The sequence below is a fragment of the Cryptomeria japonica genome, chromosome 4, assembly GCF_030272615.1.
Source record: "Cryptomeria japonica chromosome 4, Sugi_1.0, whole genome shotgun sequence".
Taxonomy (NCBI): domain Eukaryota; kingdom Viridiplantae; phylum Streptophyta; class Pinopsida; order Cupressales; family Cupressaceae; genus Cryptomeria; species Cryptomeria japonica.
In genome coordinates, this window is record NC_081408.1 from 150,451,223 (window position 1) to 150,477,891 (window position 26,669).

Sequence of the window (26,669 nt, forward strand, 5' to 3'; positions counted from 1 at the left end):
TTGCCTCTAATCTATTATTTGATCCCTTCCCAAGATTGACACAATAGCCTTCCTCCAAGAGGCCCCTAAAATATTTGATGATGCCACCTACAATAGATATAACAAGATTCCCTTTAGAACATCCATTAAGTTTACATTTTAACCAACCTTCTGACAGAGGGTTCCAGATACAATTGCTCCTTAATGTCAAATTGTGCCATTTTGTTGGATGATTGTTGGAGATTGTTGGAAGAATGCTACTAATATGTGCTTGAGAGATAATTGAGGGATGTGTTTTCATTGATGTCAACATATTTCTTTGTCTATAACAGTGATGCAGTGAAGTTCAATGAGTTAGCTTGTTTAGCATGGTGATGATTAGAGTTTGTGGATTAAAGGGTTTTCAAATGGTTGTCTGTAGTTGATTCAGTGCATTTTTCAAAGATCTGCATGAAGATTTGATTGAGCAATGAGTATATGTGTTGTGGCTAGTTGTTCAGTGATGATAGTGTTCAATATTTTAATTTGCATTGCTCCACATTGTAATATCTTGTTCTTTGGATTTGGATTTATGTTTGGGATGTTGATATGTGTCCTTAATTCATGTTGTTTGTGGTTTGAAGGTCTACATGTGATTTTTCCAGTTTGATAGTCATTACAGTTAGTACTCTTGAGGTTCGGTATGATGATGCTAGTGGTTCTAGTCATTTGAGATGGTGTAGATGTTGTTGTGGTAATTCATGATGCTTGTGGATGTTTCTAGATCAAGTGCCTTTTATGTTGGTGGTCCACATTGATCATTGAGCTCAGAATTGATTATTTTCTTGGGTATGTTGGTGTTCTTCATGTTATAGGCTGACCTGATGATTGTAGTCTGTTATGGATGATCAAGATGTAATTCTTGGAGGTGTTGCATATTCGAGGTGGTGATATAAGTCCATGCTATATCTTAGTTAACATTGTTTTCGTCCACATGTGATCATTTTTATTTGATCAATAGCTATATATCATCATAATTGTTCTATGTGTATTGAGTTGGCCTTATTGATTAATCCAAGGTTGATGTCATGTATAAATAAATGCAATAATCATTTGAATGTGTGTATGAGCGAATAATGTATTAATATTTTGAAAGAAGAGAAGAAGAATGAAGAAGAAAATGAAATTGTTATGTGCTTAACCAAAATTGGAACCAAGAATTAAGGATATTCTATTTTCATATTTTATGATCTCCAGATGTGATCTGAATTTGTTTGTAAGGAAGCGAGCCTTCCTTGGTTTGTAGCCCTTGTTATTTTTCAGTAGTGAGTTCTAGGCAGTGTGTCTGAATGCATGTGCATTCCCAATTGTAATACTTCTAACAGAGTATACCTATTTTGTGGGTTCATCCCCATTGTGGTTTTTCCCCTAACAGGGTTTACACCTCAAAAATCTTGGTGTTATATATGTTTATGATATGTTGTTGATTTATTCTTTCATTCTTATTTATCAAATCTGAGATTAATTTAAAGTTGTGTAGGTTTTTGGAGACAATTGATTCACCCCTTTGCTCTTAGTTGTCTTTCGACATTAAAGGTATTTCATCAAATGCATGTGTTGTATTTTATTGATATTTATGATTTTATAGTATCACTATGGTGTGAGTATTTATGACTATTAATATTTTATTATTACTACTATTAATTTTCTCAATATTATATTATTGTATGATATAAATGGCTTATAACCGTATTATAATATATAATATTATAATGTGACTTATAAGCATATAATGTGTGTTAATGTTTTGGAGCTGGTTGTGTAGATTATTATTAATATTTACATTTGAGTAAATATGTTTTGAGTGGGGTGAATTTTATGCATTCTTAATTGATAATTAAATAATCATTTTCATTGGTGGGAAGCGACTACTCATTCATATAAGTTTAATTTATTGATTTTGATTTAATTTGTATAGTTTTTCTTTGAGGGTTGATTGTTATTCCCATATATGTGTGAGGGATTTTATTATTTAATGATTAATTTTTTTGAGAGGAAAAAGGTAGTTATTTTACTGGATCTTTTGGGAGCAATTAGAGAGTTCTGGAATTTGGGGGTTATTTTTAAGAGATTTTATGGGAGATCTTATTTGGTTTTTTTGTGAAAATTTGGGAGGGATTTTCATAGAAATTTATTTTGGGTTATTGATTGAAGGTCGGACCATGATATGTTCTTGGCTTGTTTCTACTTAGAAACTGTTGGTTGTTCATGGCTTTCTTTTGTGTGTAGTTTCTCCTTCATTCTTCTTCATTCTTGTTATCTTCGCAAGACCTGAGGTAGGGTTTGAAAACCCTTTTCCAATATTATATGATTTTCCTTATTTTTAATATAGACAAATAGTATATAAATATTTTTTATTGATGTTTAAAATTTATTTAAATTATAGCCTTGTATGTTTCAATTTGGCTTTGAAAAGTTCTCTCCTTCTCTTTGCCTTTCGATGGATTGTCTTAGGGTTTATAGCCCTCTTGTAAATAAATGTTGATTCTTTTATTTTTGTAGTATTAAATAATCTATTTAATATCTTATATTGATATCTAAAACTGATCTTGATTGTTGGTTATGCATTTGTGGTTTTGACTTGGTAGGCCCTTTCCAAATGGAGTTCTTAAGTGGCTGATTTTAAGGTTTAGTATCTTGTGATATATGTTTGAGTCCTGGATCCAAATTTATGGGCATTATAGAACGTAAATAGGATCCTCTCAAATGGGTATTTGCCTAGTTTTTCTTCTAGGGCCTGATTAATGCCCAAATTTGATCCCCCAGTGACATATGATAAATCTTTATACCTTACAATTGCATCAAGTGACATATGATAAATCTGATATGGTAATTAAGATATTTGATGATTTCTCTTATCTTGCTATTGGTTCTATTAATCTTCCCATTGAGGTTGGTACTAAATCTATAGATGTTAATTTTTTTATCATTCTTACATTGGATCAATTTCATGTGAGTTTGGGACATCCTTGGCTCTCTTCCATGAAACCGATTCCTTCTACTATTCCTAAGTGTTTGAAATTTCCTCTTAATGACAAAATCACAACAATTAATCATAGCATGTACCAACCCATAGTGAGGCTAGGAGATGTTAACCTTGACTATTTTTTGTCTAAACAAATTGACCCTCTTAAGCCTCAAAGTGATGCTCTTTTCCAATCTTATCAATGGTGGAAGAATGAGATGATTCTATCTTTAAGCCTAGAGATTCGAATCCTATTCCTCTTCTTCATGATAGACCTATTCCTCCTCCTCATTGACCTAGTCTTCTTCCTACACTCTTTATTCCTCCTCTATATGTTGTGGTCCTACCTCGTATATCTTGCAAAGGGAAGCACTAAACATCTCCTATCTTTCAACCTAAAAAAGCTTCACCTATGTATCCTTCTTTAAAGGAAGAGAAGGAGCCTATTCCTAGCGACCCTAAACCTTCACAACCTTTAGCCAAGACTAAAAGAATTTTTTGCGCAGGAGAATACCGATAGAGACATCGTGTTAAGGCTCATGAAATTTCTTCTCAACCCATTTTCTCCTTGAAGACACCACATGTTGGAACAATCCAACTTTCTCCTAAGTTCAACAAAAATCCCCAAGATGTAAAATGCTTAAGAAAAATGATGGTTCATGTCCTATTCCAATTAAAGATCCTGTTTTTATTAATCTTGATGAAGATATTAATCGAAATGATTTTCATGCTAACAATGTTGATGATGAATATTAATATGATGATGTTAACAATGATTTATCTAGATAATTATCACAAGCATTAATCTTGTCTCCTAGTAACACACAAAATGATCCATCATTAGACCATGTTCCTTGTTTGGAACTTGTGGTAACTCCATCTACCATGCCCAAAGTTTCTCCTCTTGCATCTTATCCACCTTCTAAAAATAATGTTGAGCAAGAATGGGAGGCAGATGACTTGCTTAATTAGCTTCACAATAATGATAATGGCAATGGATGATGAATTCTCAAAGGTAGGATATGGATGCCATGGATGCTAAGTGGGTATTTTCCTATAGTGATGATGCTCTTGATGGAATGTTGTACCTGATCTCGATGCGGCTCGATCCCATATTCCTAAGAGATCTACATCTATCTAAGTATATAGATGAAACCATAGTAACCCTTAAGTCTCCTCTATTGAGTTTGGGCCGCAACGAATATTTCTCAAGAATATATGTTATTTGCTTCTTTTGTTGCCCATACCATTACCTTCATATCCACCATCCCCTTCTTTGTTATCTCTACCGCTAATGTTGCTTCCACTGAGTCAATAATATCCTCTCTTTCTGCTTTATCCACCTTTTCTCCTGCTATGGTTGAAGAAACCTAAACTGCTACTTGGCCAACTCAATAGAATTCGTGCCATACATTTTCTCTCTCTCTCTCTCCTCTCTTTCTTTTTTGTAACCTTCCTCTATTTATTTATCAAATCTTCTATCTGTTTCCCCTAGTGTTGTCTACTTGAGGACGATGCAAAAAGAATTGAAATCTCTTTTGGTCTCTCCCATGTTGACTTCAAAGACATGTAGCTTTCTTCCATGGTGATTCTACTTTCTTTAGGGGATGAAGATAATTCAATGCAAATATATACATGATATATATTAATTATCATAAGATCATATTGACCCCAGAGTTAAGTAGAACCCTTATGTGTTTTCTGTTAATTGATCCTTACCCTTTGATATATCCTTTCTTGGGGGCATATCATTATGATAAGATGCTTCTCTTTTGGACAAATATGTAATACCTTACAGAAATTTGTCTCATTGTTTCATACACAATCACTTTAACATGGGGCTATACACTCTACTCAATGTTTCTCTCTCTTGCATATATCGATACTCAAGTTATTGTTCAAACTTAGCCTTTTGCTTGGCAATTTTGGTTATTTTCCTTTCATAACTCATGATAAGTGAACCTTACTAGGCTAGTACTCATGGTTCTCTTTATCTTATGATGTCCATTTTATCTTGATCTTGAAGTTGTAAGACACCTAAAGTCCACTAGGGGCTTCTTGTGTCTTGCCTCCTTGGGGGCTAAATGTAGAATCCTAATTGTAATTTCCCATACAATTTTGTTTGCATTTGGGCCCTCGCCTTGAAATTTGTGCTCTGAGGCCACAATTGGACCTGATTCTACTCATACTATACAATTTTGCCACCATTTTCTCCTCACACCTCATCCTGCTCTTAATTTTTGGTCTCTAATTGGGTAACACTGGGGTGTGACACCCTAGTCCCCTCAAAACAAGAGCACCCAACACCTTGGTCCTCCAAACTAGGACCCTCTCATTTTGATGTACGCACACATGAAATTCAATTCAAAATTAAGAAATTAAGCATTCAATTGAGAAAGTAATTAGTCTTCTTTTAAGCATTGGAGTAGAGATATGGTAAAGATTCAAGCATTGTAGTTGATATTCATGTTCTATGTTATTGAAAACTTCATGAAACCCTAATTCTATTTGGAGATAACTAAAATTTCACAAGGAGTGTGCACAGGAATAGGTACGGAGCTGAAATCTTTAGAATAAGCTTTATTTATAGTGATGAATCAATCCCACATTAGAGTGTGAAAAGTGTGGAGGACCAAAGCGACCACCATATTGCTCTTGACAAATCGGGATCTCCTTCTGGAAACAGATTTGAATATATTTACATTTCTTAAATCTAGGTTTGTGGCAAGATCCAATGACTATAGCTTACTATTCATGCATTTTTATATCAATTCTAGCACATTTACCCTAATTTTAACATTTTCACAATTCAACTTAAAAGAGGCTAGTCTAATCAAACCTGGTAAATCCGATAGGGTTATCAATCCTTATCAGTGTTAATTTGTGGAGAAATCCATTGGGTTTACCCTCCCTCTTCAATGTAATGGTCCCTAAGCCTAAAATATTAGTATGTTTCATACATCTAATTGTGGAAGCCTTAATATTTTTCACCTTTACAAAAAATAGAATGAGGCAATAAGAAAACATTAATTGTTGATGATACTGGCGAGACCCAAATAGGGTGACAGTTGGTTCCAAGAGGAGGAGGATAAACCAAGTATTGAAAGTTGGCGGTATCTGATAAAGAAATGAAACTTGATCTTCGCATTGAATATATATAAGAAATCCCTAAATAAAATGCTCAGATCATTCACAATGAGGAAGAAGTCCTTGGCAAGATGACAATAGGATGAAAGTGACAAAGTCAAGCCACCAACGATAAAAAATATATGCCTCAGACAATATGCCACTACACACAAGGTATAATGTCAGATCTTATATCAAATCAAACACCACCAACATATAGTGTCTACATAATTATTTCGACTAGAAAATTGGGGGCCTAATTTGGGTCGATGTGTGCCTATGCCAAGAAAATGCCCAATAAATCTTTGTATGAATGAAATCAATAAAAATATCCCCACAATGGTCGACGCACACCATGCATCAACATGCAACAACAATAAGTGAGCTTATCTTATGATATGACAATGAGTATTTTGAGACTTTAAAAGTGGATGATGTTGTTTAGGAGGTTCCTGATCCTTCTTCAAAGGTAGTTGATCCACCATCATTGACTCTTTACTAGACTCATTTTAGACTTCCATTGTTTGTGATCAATAGGAGCATCATTTTCCTTTAGAAATGGCCAAAGGACACATCATCAATGATTCATTGCATGAGGTATCTATTTGTCTGTTGTTTGGGGTTCTATTTGATAAACATCAGTTTATTATTTTTGGAGTTTCATATTTCATATTTGGAGGACAGATTTGAGGGGTTATTTGTCATCTTTGATGACTCATTGTATTCCCATTCTCACATCATATTCACTATTAGATCTTGTTCTACATTTTTTTGCATAGTTCTTGTTGCTTTCTTCTTTAATTGGTCGTGTACTTGATCTAATTGTGGCACCTTCATCTTTCATGGACAACAAGACATGTAAGAAATTTTAAGAGACGTCATTATACATTTGGATTCTTCTTCCTATCACTTTCTATCTATAATAAGAAGCATACCTACATCTCTGCATGGTTTTGTTTCATCCTAAGGTGAGATGAGTGGTTTGTAAGCATTGGATTTTGTTTTTCCTTCAATACATTTATCATTTTTGATGAAATTATTCTTTATCAAGGAGCTACATAGTCTCTCATTTTGCCTCCTCTAGGGGGGCTAATAATTGCATTCTCTTAACCGATGATTTTTTTGGTGGCTAGTGGTGTTGAAACCTCCATTCATCACCTCATGATTTGCATAATCACTATTTTGGAGAGGAGTTTTGTCCCACGGGGTTTTATCCTTTTCTCTGTTTGTAAAAGATTAGTTTTACATGGGTACCTAACATGGTCTATCCCATATTGCATCATCATATCATATTCAATTTTGCATATTAGATCTTCTACCTACATTGCACTTAAGAGGGGGTGTTGGTGTAAATAGATTTTCACTTATTTGTGGTGCTTAATTCAAACTTAGGTAACCAGCATATTAGTTGTATTATATTAATATTTTTGTTGGGTGGTTGATGGGTTAACTACTCTCACCTACCCTTACATCTCAATGAGCCACATGTCATTATCGTGTGCTCTCATCTCTCACTCTTTCCTTTACATGAAGAGAATATGCACATAGTTTTTCATCTCAACAAATATCATTTATCATTTTTTGGTAAAATATTTATCCCTCTTTCTTTAGAAGTTGTTGTAGTCATGATAGTAGCTTCGGAGCCTCTCTCCAAACTCAACTCTCAACTAGTAAAAATTACGTATTCTTTCATTACACCATCCCTAAGTAGCCAAGTATCACAAATTGGAGAAATGGTCAAAACCAAACATGGGAATTTGGTAGGGAAACAAATTAGGCACTCCTTGGTCATGAGGATAGGTGTATGTTAATGATAGACATGAATCCTTCCAAAAAGGGACGAAGAAAGTGCATTGCTATGAGTCTCAACCTATATGATTTCTCTAATTATGTCCATGTTAAAATGAATAAAGAGGAGAGCCACCCCTATATAATGTGGGGGTAATAGGACTCATAATCATACATAATGCAATCCCTTAGTGATCAAAGAACATCTATATGTTTATTACTTTATGTGAGACTAATTTGCTTGCACCTGGATCTATAGGATCTATATAAGATTATTAGAACAAATTACAATATTTTTGTCACTTACCCAATAAAACTATATTCCAAGAAAAAAACTTAAAATTATAATATTGAAGTTAGATATATTAAATATGAATTAAAAACGACTAAGGAAAATGTTTTAAAATATTAATCAATTCAAAGCTTGAATAGTCAAAAATGTAATTTTGACAATTAAATATAAAATTATTATATATTTATTTTATGTTTTGATATATATGTGGGGGTAATGGCACTCATAATCATACATAAATACCCTCCTCCATCGAATGCTTTATTTTTATGAAAGACGTTGAATTTGTCAAGCCACCTAAAGCCTACATCAGATACTTTGTAGGAGTACTTATATCTCAAGTCTCAACCTACAACTATGAATACCACTCTAAAAGAACAAAAATTAAGAAAGATAGCATTTGTTATGTTTCAGATTACAAATTTTTTTAAAAAGTAAAAATATATATGAACTTGATTTTTTCATAGAAATATCACAAAATCTCTTCTTACAATATAAACCTACGATGACCCTGAACTAAACTTCATAGTGCCAAATGAGAAATATCACAACCATTTCCCTTAATTAATTCAAATTCATAAATGGCACCCGTTGACCACTTGACTGAACTACTCAATCTAAATGTCCATGAAAAAGACTATCAAAATTTAGGGGGAGTTTAGCATTCTTCATAAGATTTAAAAATTCACCGTGATACATTTAAAAACCCAGTAATATATATTTACAGACTACATGTTTTAATATATATATCTTGAAAAAGGATTATGTTCATTTTTTTATATTTCCCTTTAGATTGTGGTATTTTCTTTTTACAAGTATGTCTACTAGGATTGAATAAAAAATATTGGCATTTCTTCTCAAATCCTTTTCTCCTAATTGAAAGTATCGATAGTAGCACTCTTTTGTTTTCGAGGTATTTCATATTTCATAAGCATGATATTTCTAAGCATATAAAGCTCGGTAATCAAAAAATCCTTTACAATTATATAACTTAAATTATTTGTCTATTAAAAAGGATCCATGAATTTGTAACATTGTTCAAATGAGTGGTGTTTAAGCTTAGCCTTTAGATGTTGTTTGTTACAAAAATAACTTCAATTTAAAAACATTATCTATTAGCAATTGAAACTTAATGATATCCCCTTCAACCAAACACCCATTATGAAATGAACAAATTACCTATAGATTGAAATATCTAAATTCTAATCCCAATATATACAAGATTACATATATTGACATTGTTTTATTTATCTTCTTTCAAAATATAATTTATTTTATTATATTAATTTATATTTAAAAAGGATTCATTTACTCTAATTAGTGATTTATTTCCTTGACTCGTGACATTCATTTGATTTCATTGAGCTTGCTTGGACTAAATTTATGAATAAAAAATGATAAATATTTAAAGTTTTATTCTTTAGTATAAACCCATAATGACCCCTAAACTGAACTGCATAGTGCCAAATGAAGAATACAATAATTTTTTTTCTTTTAATTAACTCAAATTGTCAAATACCACTTATTGACGACTTGGTCAAATTCCTTAATATCAACTAACAAATACTTATTCTCTTACAAGTTAACTATTTCAAGGCAATCAAAGCGTTAAACAATAAGTATCATAGAAAAATAGGATATTAACCAACATGATAATTCTTTGTGGGGTACCATGAATAATTTTATTTAAAAGATAATATGTAAATATTCAAAATATAATATAAAATTATGAGGTTTTTAATGTAGGTTTAATATATTATGTATTTGATAAATTTAATAGAACGGTCATCATGATTTTTTCTTCGTTTATTACTTTTACATACTTCCAATTCACTCCCCCTAAGACATGGCTAAACACATAAATAATCATGATGTCATCGAACTCTCTATTGAAGATTTGCAAGTTTTAATGTTACATTCAGTTTCTTCACTCACCTTTAAAGACAAATCTATTTTTAATCCTTTAGACATCAATTTTCAACAAATGAATTGGTCTCGGTATATAATAAATGTATATTGTTGTATATAACAATTCAAATTTCCCTATCCACTATGGACTAACTTAGGGGATCAACATGCTCAAATCCATATAAATAAAAAAATTGGATCTAAGATCCTCTTATGTAGTGGCCTTGTCAATAGTGCACTTGGATAGGTCAAAGAAATTATATGTAGGAATGATAAAAACCATCACAACTTCACTTATTTGTTATTATTCATTTCAAACATCACATAGGGTTAGTTTATAATCACAAGAAGCCCAAAATTTCCCTATAACCCTTTTGAGATGTGGCATCTTCCATCAAATCTCACTAATAATTGTATGTGCCTTAACAATACACAAATTATAAAAACCTTACACTTCAATACACAATAGTATACATCAATAATATTGATTGACTAGATTTGAAACTCACAACTATTTCAAGAGTAGCTTAACTTTCAAAGCTTTGCATACACCTTTCCTTCACATTCCAGTTATAAAAAAACATTCAACAAAGCCCATGGGTATATTGTTCATCATAAAAAAGAGGATGGATGCTCAATAGAATTATCAAATAAAAGCTCTTATAAAGATTAGAAAATGTTACAAGAACTTCAAGTTTGTTCCTTAATTTATTTCATCTATATTTAGTGCACTTACATATCATTTCCACAAATTTACAGTCTTTTTAATTATTTAATGTTTAAGATAAGTATTCGATCTAGAATATCAACCAATAATGCATCTAACATAAGTTATATTATTGATTACATGTTAATTATATGTAATTTTCTTTTTTACAGGATCAACTTCTACAAGGGAAAAAAAACCCAATGCAATATAATTGTCTATTATTGCTTACTTCTTGTGAGATTTTGCCAAGATCAAGAGCTCAATGAAATGTACAAAATAGAGAGACAAAATCTAAGACATGAATAAACTGTAGCATCATCAATAGATAACAATAGTTCAATAGTTGTTCATACAATGTAGAAGAGACTGTATATATAGGCAAGGCAGTATGGATATGTGAGCACACAAATATGACATGTGGCTCAATAAGAAACAAGGGTAGGTAGGAAATAGATGTGGTAGGTAGGAGAAAGAATAAAATATTCCACATGAGGTGGATCACCCACCAAAGGTGGAATTATCACTCCACAATAAGTGGATATGATAGAGTAGTAACAAGATCACATCATAAAAGGTGGATATTCTCCTACACACTATCCCAATGTGGCACAGACACCCAAGTGTCTCATATCCAAAATACTATGAAATGCATTACCTAAGTAACTTAAGTAACACGTAATAATATCCATGATGAATAATTATTTACACCAACACCCCCCTTAAATGCAACTTAGGGAATGCACTTAAGTCTACAATGTAATATGGGTCCTGGCTACTAGGCCATGTTAGGTACCCATGTCCAAATGCAAATGCATGCAAACCAATGCAATGAAATCTCTCACAAAGTGGGGAAAAAGAGAAAAACCCAATGGGAAAAAACCCTCACCCCAAAGACAGATGAAATCTATATAAGAAAAATATCATAGAAGTGTGTGAGGAACAAAACCCCATGTGAAGAAAAAGTCCCCCCCCCATATGAGAGAAGAAGAGAAGCTAGGAAGCCCCCCCTCAATGTAGAATATGCACCAATGGTAGAAGCTCAGTGATGAATGGAGAAACTACTCCATGAATGTCGAACAACATTCCTCCCCTTAGGAAGAAACAAAACCAAAGGTGTATCCATGAAGTCTCCCCAATCATGAAGGGAAGATGTATGAAAAAAACTCATGATGAATGAAATCTCTGAAAATTGCTCAAGTGTCCCCATGTCGATGCTGAAAGATACCCCCTCCAAAGATGGTAAACTGTTCCACATTGCTGAAAAAGGTACTCCAAGATCTAGTGGAGATAAACATAGAACATGTCCCAAAGACTCGCATGTCTCCTCTAAGCATAAAGAGACCTCCTCCAATTACTATGCATAAGTATCCACAATCATGTCAACCTCAAAAGAATGATCATGTAGATAATGAACAAGAGAGTCACAGTGTTCCCTCGTTGCGAAGAAGAATCATCTTCATCAAAGAGAAGACGAATATCATCAATGATGTCTCCCAAATCTGCAATGTAGAATACCACAAACAAACCTGCAATGTTTGTTTGGTACTCATCCGAAGAAATTGAAGTTGGAAAACAATCAATATCCCATTGCACTGGATCACAAGAAGGTAAAACTGTCGCACTATCTGCATCATCAAGTGAAATAGGTGATGTGATATCAATAGGAAGAGATGAAATGCAAGGAATGAAAATGGGGTCACATGTGAGAATCCCCAAGTTCAAGTACCCAAAGTTCTCCTCAAAATCTGAACCATCACAAGAAGTGTGATCATCATGTGTAGAATCATCATATGTGAAATCATCATCATCAACAAAATCTGAAAAGGAGTAGAACCGAGATGCATGATCAACCACATTAGTCACAATGATAGCTCTAATCTCCAAGTCTCTAATGAAAACTAACTCAGGTGTGAACTCCACAATTCTCTTACTTGTGCCATCTGTGATTTGATATATGGAAAGGAGATTGTTTGTCAAATGGGTTACAAAGAACACATCATTGAAGGAGTTATCCCCAATGGCAATAGATCCTTTCCCAATAACATCCATGCATGTATGATTTCCCATCAAAATCTATGGCATGATGCAAGACTCAAATGTAGAGAATATAGACTACGAAGATGCCATATGATGAGAAGCCCCTGAATCTAGAAGTCATATCCCTGAATCATGACTTGTAGTAGCACAAAGAGCTTTTCCTTTTTTTGTCCCAAAAGAGTGAGTCTTCCCACTTGTAGAAGCCATGAATGCTTTCCCTTTTCCTTTTGAATGTGTCGAAGTGGAAGTTGATGAATCATCCTTCTTGTAGGCATTAGGAAAATCAATGTTGTTCTTTTTGAGGATATGTGAGAGATCATCAATCTTCTTAGAATGGCAACGACGCTCCTCATGACAAAACTTTTTACAATAGGCACAAGTAGGTCTCTCCTTCTTTGGTGAATTATCCCTCTTCGAAGAGGATGAATCTCCTTGTTGTGGAGAAGGTGATGCTTTGTCCTTAGGCTTTGATTGCCTTTTCTTCTTGTTTGAGATGTCCTTTCTTTGATTTCCTTTGTTCCCTTGATTTGTCACTAATGTTTGAGACTTAAAAGCCTTAAAAATGGCCATGCTTATCAACTTAGTTTGTTTCATCATTAACATTTCAATGAAACAATCAAATGTAGGTATTGCATATTCTTGTGGAAGCTTGCCCATCAAATTGAAGATCAATTGAGTATCCTTCTTATCAATGCCAAAATCTTTGAGTTGTTCCCTCAACTCTTTTGCCTTGGTGACATAATCTTGTATAGTATCAAAGTTCTCAGGATCCAACATGGTGAGATCACTATCAATCTGATATCCCCTAATTTCATTAACCTAACCATACAAGTTTTGAAACTTTTGCCAAGCATCCTTGATTAGAGTACATTTCTCAACATGAAAAATAAGATCCTTTGATTCATACTTTCTTAAGGTACCAATTGTCATGATATTTTTAGTGAGCCAATCCAAGTGACCAGCAGGATAAACCTTAGGATCAACAGGTGCAACAATAGTTCCATCAATATAATGAGTTAGTCCTTTTTCCATAAGTTTACTCCATGCATCAATTTTCCAAGTAGCATAATTATGAGGATGTAAGAGAGGAAACTTAGGAGAACCGATAGCATCAAAAAGGAAATAACACAAGAGACACCCCCCCAAATTCACTCAATCAAAGTACCCCCCCTAAAATGATGATTTTGGCACTTTATATGTAGTGCATGTAAAATAGGCCACTTGCAAACAATGGGAAGGCCGACTTCTAATTTTGTTTTGGAACTACTCCAATAGGCTGAGAACTACAATGCAAAAGACCGGCAAGATAGATCTATGCAATACAAGTGTTAAATTGGTAAAAAAGGACCATATGCTGAAAGTACAATTTCTACCCAAAATCGTTGCAAACTAATAGTATATTATGATAGTAGACCACAAATTATGCATTTTTAAAAAAAATGACACTTGAAAAAGACTTCGTATGGGCCCAAACGAAATCTTGGAAGTTGAAGAAACGAGGATTGGATGGGTACAGTCACAAAAAACTGAGATTTCTGAAAAATTTGTCTATCAAAAAAAAAAAAAAGTCCATCACGAGAAAGTACATGAAAAATTAGCCTATTTCAAAAAACATTACACCCAAAAAGGAGCAACAATGAGCAAGATATGGCTATTTGAAGTTGAACTACAAAATCAAAAAACTCAACAGAGGGGGCCTGCCAATTTTTCAAAAAAATGATGACATCAGTGAACTTGCGCGATTAAATTTGATGGTCGTCAACAAAACTGTCTCCCATACTGATTGGGCGTCCGTGTTGTATGGACTGACACATGGCAGAATCTGATTGGCTGAAAAATTTGACGTGGCAGTACGGTGAGGTCTGCGTGTCGTACAAAAGATGATGAGGTGGCCGAGCTGAACAGTCCACGTGGCACTTGCAGGGCCACATGGCGGGGTTGCATGGAAGGGCCTGCATGGCGGCTTGGGGTCTGCGTGTGGTAGAAGGGGACGTGTCAAGTTGGGGTTGGGCCGACAGAAAGGAGGCCAACAACAAATGCAACAGTAGTCAGAGCTGTAGCTCGAGCCAGTGTCGGCAGGGCCGGTGCCGACAGGTAGGGAGGTGACCGACGGGAAGGCTGACAGAGGCGGTGGAGTCAGTGATCGTCCCGGTAATGAGGAGGTAAGTGGCCAGGAGTAAGGAGCACGGTGGGCCCTACAAAATTCATACTATACGGTACGGTTGGGGTGGGGTGGTCTGCGGACCGCCTCCCTACAAAGCTTCTCAAGCAAGAATCTGTCAGACAGTGTTATATAAAACAAAATACGGTGTATGTATGGAGACCTTGGTGTGAACATGCCACAATATGTATACGATTCTCAGCATGACTTGTTCTTTCCTTTTAGCGTGCTCTCCAAGTGGAGTCAGGAGGACGTCATGTTGCTTTCCTTATCACTTTGATGAATTAAATATGAAACATTCTAGATTTGCAGGCTTAGGCCAGCCAAGCGGAAGAAACAATCAGGAGGCATTAACAAGTCTAAAATATAAAAAGGCAATTAAACAGTGCAGAGGAGAAGCTATCTTCTTGTAATAGTTTTCATTGAAGAATCAGGCTATGGAGATGTTCAACTGCAAGTCTGTGGGCATTAGAGTAGACGCCCTGTTGAAGGCTCTAAGCCCAGCAATCCAAGAAATTTGTTTACAGGATTTGCAATTACCCACAGATCAACAAAATGCAACCTTTCACGAGTTTTTCAAGACCCTGATAAAAGGAGCCTCATTGATAAAAGAGTGTGAGAATATAAGCCCATTTAACCTGCCTCTGAATCATAGGTATGCATCTCGAATCTTGGAGCTCGAAAAGGAGATCAATGATTTTATGGGACTAATGCCTGCCCACATATTACTGCATATGAGAAGGCTCATGGCAGATCTGGAAAGTGTTTACTATCCACAAGACATCCAGTATTTACATACACGTAGCATGCTCAAGGAATCAATATTCAGACAAGCTTCTATGCTCACTAATGATCCGTGCCAGAATACCATGATGCTGCAACAAATGGAATCAGCAAATTTAATTGACCGCACAGAAATGGTGAAGGAATCCACGTACTCTTATCATGACAATGTTCCTGGTAAATCTCAGTTTTACGTGGGAATGAACAAATCTATTACGGAATTGAAGGGTATTTTGTTCCAAAGAGAGGTGTCTGTCGTTGGACTACAGTGTATTGGAGGCGGTGGCAAAACTACATTGGCATTGGCTCTCTCCAATGATTCTGAAATTAAAGGTAAGTTCCACATCCAACAGTTCTTGTCTACATTTTTCTATGCTCTATGACCAGGTTTGTATGTGTGATTAACAGAGGGGAGAAATCGGTACGTACACTGATACTACACACTCTGCCTACATTAACATTTCCAACATAAGGTTTTTAAGTATTTTTCACTTTTTTTTCTGTTTTATTCACCATAATATTGAAATTAATACTACCTTAAAATCTTCTTTCATCATTAATGAATGATATATCATGATGTTGTTTGTGTGCAATAACGACCAGATATGCAATTATGTAGTAGTATAGGGGCTTCTGAGACAAAGGAATTTGGGGGAAAGTAGTTTGAAGATTTAGCTCCAACGCTTCAGCCAGCCGAACTATTCTAACCCATTACTTATATTTCCCTTTCAAAATGAAAATAGAATGATCAAGACGAATTGTTTTGCATAAACTCCATAGAAGGAAGCTCAGAAATATTAAATTTTCGGAGCAAAGAACCAATAACCTATTTGCCTCTCTCAATATGATAGACAGATTCAAACATAGAAGATTTCGATGTCAGCATCTTAACCAAAACCATAAAATTTTGGCAAATTGCTAGATTTCTGTTGCCTGAATTCGAGTCGGTGTCGCCTGGGTGAAAGACAGATTTCCTAAACCACAGTAGATCTATACATGTATGATAAATCTTCTTGTATGCAAACTAATCTACAGGGTAAATGAAACTCTAGAATGAATCTTTCAGGCATTAAATTGCCACCGACAATTTATGAAACGGTTTTCATAAAAAGATGCCTACCAACAGGATCGATAGTTACGGAAAGCCAGCCGCAAAGTGAGTTCGAAAATGAGAACGTTCTAATTCCCTTAACTGTCAATTTAAAGCTGAAGACTTTTAATTGACAACGGCGAGCTGTGGTTGTAGGAATTTCTCTTGGAAATAATAAATAGAAATATTACGGTATAATAATTTTTCTTTTTTTTATTTTATTTTTTATTTTGATTGTGTTTGTAATAAATGGTTTTTTTATCTTTATTCTACTTTTTGTTTTGGTTGTCTTTTATTTTTTATCTTGGTCTTTGATGTAGTTGTGTATTTTACATTAAAAACAATTCAAATGTGATTTGTGATCAATTTTCTTACATCTATTTGAATTCTCTTTCATCGTATGATGGATCATGAAGTGTGATTTGAAATGCTTATGATAAAAAAATCTTCTACACAATCAAATCCATAAGCTTGCATACAACATTGACATTAACTGATCTAATAGCATCAATCTTCTAAATGTTATGTAATTTCATTTTTTATTATTTATTTTTGTCATCCTAATTCTAAACAACGTTTAAGACCTTTACTTTTTCTATTTTTTCTTCTATAATTATTCTCGATTGAACGTTAAATTTGTTGTAATATGGTTGTGTTTTATAACAAAAATTAGTAAATGATTGTTTCAAGTAGTTTCTAGAAGTGGAAAAATATTAAATATTTGTTAGTTAGCTCTTCCAATGTTCTATGCTATTCAAATCTCTAGAATGATCTCAATACTTTTCTATATTGAGACAACTCTTAACAATTTAAGAATGATGTAATTGTGTAATCAATTCATTAGAGAATAAAGTGATTGATGAATATTTGAGTGGTCTAGCACTTTGAGAAATTTGAAAGATATTATATGTTTATTATTTTCTATATATTTTGTGTTTGGTTTATTTTCATCCACCTCTAACAAGTGGTACTAGAGCTAGAAGATTGGTGGAGAATTAGATTTGGAAGAAGATCCAAATTTTGCCATTTGAAAACAAGCACAACTCCCAAAAAGATTGAAGTTAGTGAAAAGTAAAGAAGGAAAATATTTTAAGCCAAAATTGAGAAGATCTAGGGGAAAGGACACAATAGTTGAGCATGTTCCAATGACTCTAATAGCATTTGTTGATTTAATCCTCATACTTGTTGACATGATACCCAATATTTTTTACAACATTGCACCGATAATTGTGACTTCTAAGTTTTTATTGCTATGATGACTACCCATAATTGAATGAAACGTATCACTAAGAACTTAAAAGCAATGAATCATGTGATGCCACATCAGCACACATGTATCGATCTCACTATTTGTTTTTTGGATATCTTAGCAAAAAGAATTTTGATGTGGTATCATATTTGATGATGTGACCCTAAAACCTTAGTTATAAGTAGGGGACTTGCTAAGTAAGTTGTTGTAAAAAATTGGAAGTGATTTGAAATATCCATATAGAATTTTGAGAGGTGCAAAGTTAAAGTGCTCAACTACTGGGTCCTCTCCTTGAGAGGAGAGCATGGAACAAAATAATCTTAGTCAAAAAAGTCACACAAAAATTGCAGGAAGATCTGAAGATTAGAGAGATATCTATTTGCTGAAATTTTTCACAAAGAAAAATTAATTATTCTCATAAGGAGGAGATGCATAATGATATTTTAAGGGAAACCATTCTAAAAATATTTATTGGAATAGAGCACAAAAGAAGAAATTTATGACAAATTATATGCAAGTAAATTTTATATGATCGATGGATTCCATTGGTGGTAGCTTACATATATATTCAAAAGAAATTACAGGTATAAGTATTCATGTGTTGAATAAAAATGAATCAACAAATATTATAATATTTCAGTAAAGTGATTGATAATTTATTATGACTCAAAAGAAGTAACTATTGTTGGAGAAATTATGAGCCCAAGAAGTTGTGCACACTTCTATGGATCAACAAAGAAACTATCCAACCACACATGAGAATGTTGCAAGTTGAACAATGATGAAAAATGGAGATCAAAGTGAAATGCTAGACAAAACTTTATTATGAATTGATATGATACAATGTACAAATGAACTTGCTTATATAGGAAAGTAAGGAGAGAGTCATTACAACTACCATGTGACAAAATTAAATGCATAATGTTGACTCATCTCTATCTAGTATGACACCTAAGATAACTAACATGAATAACATTAAATTATGGTGTCATGTGACAACTAAGCTATGTGTAAATAGGTGCTAACCAAGAACTAGCTGGGAAATATCTTTATTCACACCAAAATCCCCCATTCAGTGAAACTTAGGGAGAAAAAATATGCAAATGATGTAAAAATAATATGAAGATGAAATATATGGGTCACGACAACTAAGCCATGTTAGGTAACCATGAACAACTAATCATGAAACTAATCTCTCACGAATGGGAAAGAAGGAGAAAATCTCATGGAACAAAACTTTCAAAAAAAGAGATATGCAAGATATAGACAAATATAGATCATGTGATGTATGGATATCTCACATCAATACCCCCTTGGAACTACATCCATCACAAGAATACAATAAAATCACCCATCCAATAAAGGGAAATATAGAGGCAACATTCCCCTCCCCCCCTGAATCAAGTATCATCAAAACCACTAAACTATGTTTGAGGCCAAAAGAGAATCCAATGGTGACAAACAACATATCTCCCCTTTGGAAGAAAGAATTCCAATAGTTCATGTAGAATAAACTTCATGTCCATAATGCAATGAAAGCAAAAATGTCTCGACAATGAAAGATCAGAAGTAAAGTTAAATGCCTCCACAAATGTCTCATCAAGACTACTAGAAAATCCTCAATCGAGCATGAAACAAAAAATGAAGGACACACAAGATCATTAGCCAATGAAAAAAGTACAAAGAGAAGAGATAACTCCTCAATCATATCCTTCAAATCTAAAGTAGAGGAATGAGAGGCCAAGATTGTAAGGCGTGAAATGAAACCATCTTGAAACCACAAGTCTGAAGAACCAAATAACTCTTGTTATGTTTAAGTCCTAGAATCCATGTCAAAAGTCAATTCTGATGTAATTTGAAATTAACGAGTCATGAGAAGATCAACAAAACCAGTTGGAGGAACTCCATTAGTCCTCATACTAGATGGAGTAGTCTGAGGAATGTAAGAATCATCATCATCCTTAATGAATTCAAAGGTATAGAGCCTATGTATATGATCAGCTGTACCCATTGCAAGAATATTGCCATTTGCATTATAAATGTAAGTTGCATCTTGAGTGAATGCAATTTGGTTAGCATCCTATTTAATATGGTAAACTTAAAGTAGACTATGTGCTACCATAGAAACATGAAAGACATTAGACACAACTACAACAACTAGGTCAACGTCACCTATGAAAGCAACTTGCACACACTGATTGCTTGTAATCAAGATGCCATGATATGGTGGAGGACCTAGAGAACTTGGAATCATGTTGTCAGCTAAATTGGAAATGTGTACTAATGCACTTGAATCAAGAATCTAGCCAATGTTCCTAAGTATATGAGTGGTAATCAAGGTATAACCCTTTCCTTTGAGATCACGAAATCGATCCTCATGTCTGGTAGGAGATGAACTTGATGAAGAAGGATCATTAATCTTATGCATCTTGAGTAATTATTGCAACTCATGGTTATTATTTTTGATGCAAGTTTGTTCATGATGTCCATATTTCTTGCAAAAACAACATGGGAATTTGTCCTTATTGCAATTCTCATCAGTATGCCCAAGTTTCTTACAAAGTGAATATTTGGGTTTCTGCATCAATATAGCCCATAGACTCTTTTATAAAATGTCTCGGAGAAATGTGGTCTTCTGGACTGCATTCATTGCAGGATGTATACAAAATAGATTTGCTGAAAGGGCTTTAGAAAACTCCAAGGAAATGCAATCGGCAATAGTAAAGTCAAATTTTTCAACTTTCGCACACGTCCCCAAAACCTATGACAAATTAGAAGCTTTAAACAAGGAAAAATGTTATATAAAAGCATAATTTAAAGAGAAAATTTGCTAGATGCTTGTGTTGTAACCAGCCAGGAAAGGCGCTTAAATTGTTTGACAAAATCCTTCACAAAATGAGCACCTACAACAAAGGTGCGCAAAGGATTTGACAAAATGTCCCAAAGAATTATGGTTAGGTAGAATGCAGTGACTGCTGGAGATGACAAATGGAATTGTTGAAAACACTTAATAAACTTCATACAAATACAACTGGAAGGTATGAAGTGAATTTTATGACGTTTGTTGATTTTCTCATGCCCTTATGAGCAGCCAAAAAATAGTTTCTACACCCTTTGCCAACAGTCACCCCTATCTGTGCTAAAATGGACACTTTGGAGCAGGCCGGGGACATCCATCAAAACATAATTAATGGAGGATTTTTGTTAGATACTGGAGTTGGAAATGTTGCAGCAGAGATGAATGCAAAACGTGGAGAACAGAGCCAAAAACCGTGAATTGTTTGATAAAATGTATCAATTAACAAATCTTCATCTACTAGTTATAAACTTATAAGTCACAAACTAGATGACAAAATGTCCCGAAAACCTGCCTAAAGGTTTCACATGTGAATTAATGCATGATAAGAGGACAAGAACAAGAATATTTTATTGAAAAAGTTTTGGAAATTTTGGAAGGATCACATAGTCATAATGATGGGATTCTAACGCTTCTTTTTACCCATAAGGTCTGAAGAAACATTATAAGTAGTGCTTCAATGTCATCAAGCACCTCAAGGTTGATCTTTTAGTTACAGTTATACTTTAGATTAACACTGGATACAAAACAAAGCAAAAATGCTATAGGTTCAGCATAAATGATATAATATACAGAAAATCAAAATATAGTCAGCGCCCTTTGCTATAGTTCCATAAACAAGAACTAATAAAAACTGTATCACACAAAGTTTATTCATATTAAAGACACCCATGTCTAACAATCTCAGCACCCAACATCATCAACATTGCCTTAGAAAAAGAATCCCTGTCAAACTGTAAAAACAAAACCCCTTCATTCATATTGCCAAATTTCTAGTTGTTTTTAACCCTTTTGAGTTTTCACAACATCACATTATTGCTTACCATTTCTAATTCTTCTTTCTAGCATTCCAATAAAAATGTTATATTGCAAATGTATTTCTCAGTCAAAAGATGTGTCTAAAATACGGAAAGGTAATATCCTGATTTAATAGCAGAAAAGAAAATTTACCAAAAATAAAATCCATCAAGTCTTACAAAATTGGCAAACAAAATCAACCAGCTTCCTCCTTCAGTTATACTAACATGACTCATAACAGCTTTCCTCCCATATTCAAGTTGAAATATACAACAAGAAATAGACTGCGTCGTCTGTCTATATATAAGCAAGCAGCTCCTTGCAAAACTTACAGGAATGTAAATCTCCAATCAAAACACAAATATAACTGCGTCATATCTACATTGTGTAGAAAGAAAGGAAACTAAATACATAGATAGTTACATCATATCTGCATTGTCTAGATACATAGAAACTACTAGTTTTTCTTATCATGAAATTTATCTAATATGTGGCCTTCAGGAAAGAGAACACATAAATTGGCCATAGAAGCATAGTGCCAATCATCTTCTATGGTCTAAAAGTTCTATGTACACACAAAAGTTTTATGTCTAAAGCTACTCATTCTCTTAGTTATAGTTGAACCTGAAGTTGTGACAGCCATGGTATTGGTAATTATCTTATATACTCTGACTATGTTAGGTATTCTGGATAAGGTAGAAGGCAGGGATTTTGTATAGTGCATGTCCCTTCACTACTTAGTAGTAAATTACTTTTGTGGGGTTGAGAATTCATAGTGGAGTATTGTGTAGTTCACATGTACTGGTACTCTGGCTATCTAATATGTATTTAAATTATTTATTTCTTCAGTGTTAATTATTGGTTTATTTGGCATTCTGGAATTCACCATCTAAAAGGCACTTGTTTGATTTGGATATTAGATTACTTCAGGAATAAGGTGCTTTTCATCACTATTTCACAAAGCCCAAACCTCAAAGGAATATTAGAGACCATGTGGGAAAAACTTTTTGAAAAGAAGAAACCTGAGTTTCAGAATGTTGAGGATGGGCAAAGACAGCTGCAGCAACAACTTCTTAAACAAGAGAAGCCAATTCTAGTGATACTGGATGATGTTTGGTCCAGATCAAGTCTGGATAAATTACTATTCGAAGGCAGAGGATACAAGACCCTCATAACAACAAGAGACATTTCTATTATCCCCCAAAAAACCTGTACTAAACTGTATCAATTACCATTGTTGAGCCAAGGAGATGCTTTGTCCCTTTTCTGCTTCTGGGCTTTTGGACAGACAACAATTCCAGCAACTGCAGATGCAAATCTAGTAAAGGAGGTAATTTTTTTTTTCTAAACCATTGGGTTTTATATAATTGGATGAATGCAGTTTCTAGGTTTAATCATTCTTTTCACATATTTTATAAACTTTCAATGGGTAAAGCATAAATTAGCTTTACACACAGTGAAAGCAAGCATATTGAATGGAGGAAATATTATATATAAAATTATACAACTAACACATGGCTTGGAGAATGTGCCTCTATTGGCATATTATGAAAGAATAGAGATTCATCCACATCTGCATATTACATGTAAACCTCATCACGTTTCATTGTCCTAGGCCTACAAAATATAAGGAATATGTAGCCAAGATCGAAACATTAGCTAAGAGATTGCGATAACCATGTTAAAGATGTTGGAATATAATTGCAGATCATTGTGAGGTTGGCTTTATGTTATCCGCAAATATTATGTTCTGATGTAATCTTACTGGCCTATAAGGCTTCCTGACAAATTTATTTCCTCGAAATCAATTACAGGTGCAAGCAGAATGTGGAGGCCTACCACTTGCTCTGAAGGTGATTGGAAGCACTTTGCATGGGGAACCTCAAGTGGCTTGGGAAAGGGCAAAGAGCAGGCTCTCCAGAGGAGAATCTATATCAGATTATCACAGAGAAGGCTTGCTTGAATGCTTAGCGACTAGTATTGATTTCTTGGATGATATAGTGAGACAATGTTTCCTAGACTTAGGATCATTTCCAGAGGACAAGAAAATCTGTGCTGATACACTATTGGATATTTGGGTTAATGTTAGAAAATTAGAGTGGCAAGATGCCTTTGTCATCCTATTGGAACTTGCAGGCAGAAACCTTTTGAATTTAATTAGCAATCCAAGGTGAACTTCTCTAATCTTGTATACGTACACTTCTTGTTATCATTTATTTAAGCATTGAACTGAATTGTTGGTTGTTCTGAGCAGGAATCAGGCAGCCATCTCTTATGGAAATGCCTCGGAGCTGTACTTTTTTCAGCATGATGTAATACGAGACTTAGCCTTGTACTTGGGATTCAGAGACAGTGCAGTCCATAGTAAAAGGTTATTTATGCCTAGGAAGGAGAGTAGTTTACCACAGAAATGGAAATTGCATACTAATAAAACATTTGATGCTCAAATTGTTTCTATTCACACAGGTGGGTTATTGAAAAGGGTTCTTCACATATAAATCGTCACAATATTGTTAAGCACATAATGATTACTCCATGCTACTTAATTTACATTTCATTCAACCTTCAAAGAAGCCTAGATATATATTTCTCTAGGCCACCCACATAAACTATTGAACCATCATTCCTTTTATGTTCTAAAACATTTGTTATATATAGTCATTTATGTACTCTGTTGGCTCAAGAAACAATGCAAAGTATTCTGCATTTCTAGATTTATTATTACATTTGTCTGGCTTTCTCATACATAAGATCATGTAACATAACTGGTGTCATCTTCTAACTAGTTGTTTGGCGTTTCTGTTGATGTACATTTTCCATTCTCCCTGTTTCGACAGCAATATGGTAGAAAACTAACCTAGAAATAAGTATTCCTATTCCAACCTAAAATGCCCTAATTGGATTTCATTTGTGATGCTTTCGTGCAGGTCCTATGAATGAAACTCAGTGGGATGAAATGATTTTTCCAGAGGCAGAGGTTATGGTGATAATATTTGCTTCAAGAGAATACTTTCTTCCCCCATTTTTGAAATCCATGAAAAAACTAAAAATTCTCATGGTATTCAATTATGGTTCAAAAAGGGCCACATTGAAAGGAATAGATGCCTTATCTTCACTCACTCAGTTAAAAGTTCTTCTCTTGGAGAGGTTGATTGCACCATCGGTTGAAATACAGAAGAAAGCAATACAAAACATAGAGAAGCTCTCTTTAAGCTTATGTGAAGGGTTTGAAAGTACCTGGACATTGAACAATATCAAGCTGCAAGATTTTAATCTGGATCACTGCAGTGATCTGGAGGTATTGCCTTCTGGAATCTGCCATATGCAATCCATTGAGATGCTGTCTGTTACAAATTGTCATCTTATTCAGAATCTACCCTCTAATATTGGGAATATGAGCTGTCTAAGAGTGTTAAGGCTATCGGCATTACCAGGCCTTAAAGAACTTCCTTCCTCAATTGGAAATCTCGTGTGGCTGGAATATCTGGACATATCAGTATGTGAGGGTTTGAAAAAACTTCCAGAGGAAATAGGAAAATTGGGGAAATTGAGTGAATTTGACATGAGGGAGTGTTCTCGTTTGAGGAAGCTACCTAGAACCGTTTGTGGGTTAGGTTCGTTGAAACGTGTCGTCTGTGATGAGGAGATTGGAAAGCAGTGGTTGCGGGCCTTGAAGTAGAGATTGTAGAAGCAGAGTTTAATTTGGATTGGCTTCATGATTGAGATCTCTGCACAATTCTAACACTTCAAATGCATTTCTTACCTAGCAAATAAAGTTTTAGGTGTATGCAAGTGCACCACAAAATAGGCCTAGTAGATGTGGTATCAACTATTTTATTCTTTCAATAAGGTCGGCTATAGCATATAGAAGAAGCCACCGAAAATACGATCAGTTACTTTTGAAATCGAATGTATTTTCAGTTACTTTTGGCAGTGGATTGGAGAATCATTGTTTCCTATTTATATGTATTGACATCCATACAAATTACATGGATTTTACAATGTTTGGTAATTCTAATTCTTTTGATGGTGATTAAAATTTAATTTTAATTGGTTAGGAAAAAAATAATTATTTAATAAAATTATATTTTTTAATAAGTTGCAGCATATTATTATGAGGTAGTATCTTTTATGTTTAGGTACTTTTCAATTAGTTTTGATTAAAGGCAATTATACATCACTACATATAACAAGTAGTATCTTAGTATCAAAAAATCTTTTTATGAAATATCTTAACACTTAGGGAATGGTTCTATGTGAGTAATTTATTCTATTTATCAATATTTTTTTTCATGAGAATTGGTTTTGTTGTATTTTCAATGCATTGAGTTCTTACACTCATTTTTTAATTAATGTGTAACATAAATATTTATACAAAATAATATAAGACATTTATTTGTCAAAATAAATATATGACTTTTTGGTGAGACTAATTATTTAAAATTTAGTTTTTATTAATTATAAGAATTTAAGAAAAGTATTTTATTCAAATATGAATATTTATTTATGTGAATGATAGAAAAACAATAGAAAAACTTTCAAGGGAAATGTAAAAGGATGGGGAAAGAAATATTTGAAACCATTTAGCATATTTTTACTATACACTATTTAAATAGTTTTAAATTACCTCCCTATTTTTCACTAGCATATTTTCAATCCATAGATAGTA

At 33.9% G+C, this 26,669-nt stretch overlaps 1 protein-coding gene across 1 annotated transcript; it reads left to right on the forward strand.

The window, feature by feature from the left end:
- The first annotated feature begins 15,302 nt into the window (after window positions 1–15,302).
- LOC131037792 (putative disease resistance protein At5g47280) lies at window positions 15,303–26,006 on the forward strand. Its single transcript, XM_057969982.2, has 5 exons — window positions 15,303–16,120; window positions 22,921–23,330; window positions 23,815–24,170; window positions 24,255–24,466; window positions 24,928–26,006. Exons 1-5 carry the CDS (start codon window positions 15,442–15,444, stop codon window positions 25,677–25,679), a joined length of 2,409 nt encoding a protein of 802 aa, XP_057825965.2. The 5' UTR covers window positions 15,303–15,441; the 3' UTR covers window positions 25,680–26,006.
- The last annotated feature ends 663 nt before the right edge of the window (window positions 26,007–26,669 follow it).

Excerpts from the sequence above, each read along its gene's own strand:
- LOC131037792 (XM_057969982.2), top strand. The coding sequence starts at position 15,442 with ATGGAGATGTTCAACTGCAAGTCTGTGGGCATTAGAGTAGACGCCCTG. Across the intron at positions 24,171-24,254 it reads AATTTAATTAGCAATCCAAG|GAATCAGGCAGCCATCTCTT; the intron begins GTGAACTTCTCT and ends TGTTCTGAGCAG. Across the intron at positions 24,467-24,927 it reads AATTGTTTCTATTCACACAG|GTCCTATGAATGAAACTCAG; the intron begins GTGGGTTATTGA and ends GCTTTCGTGCAG.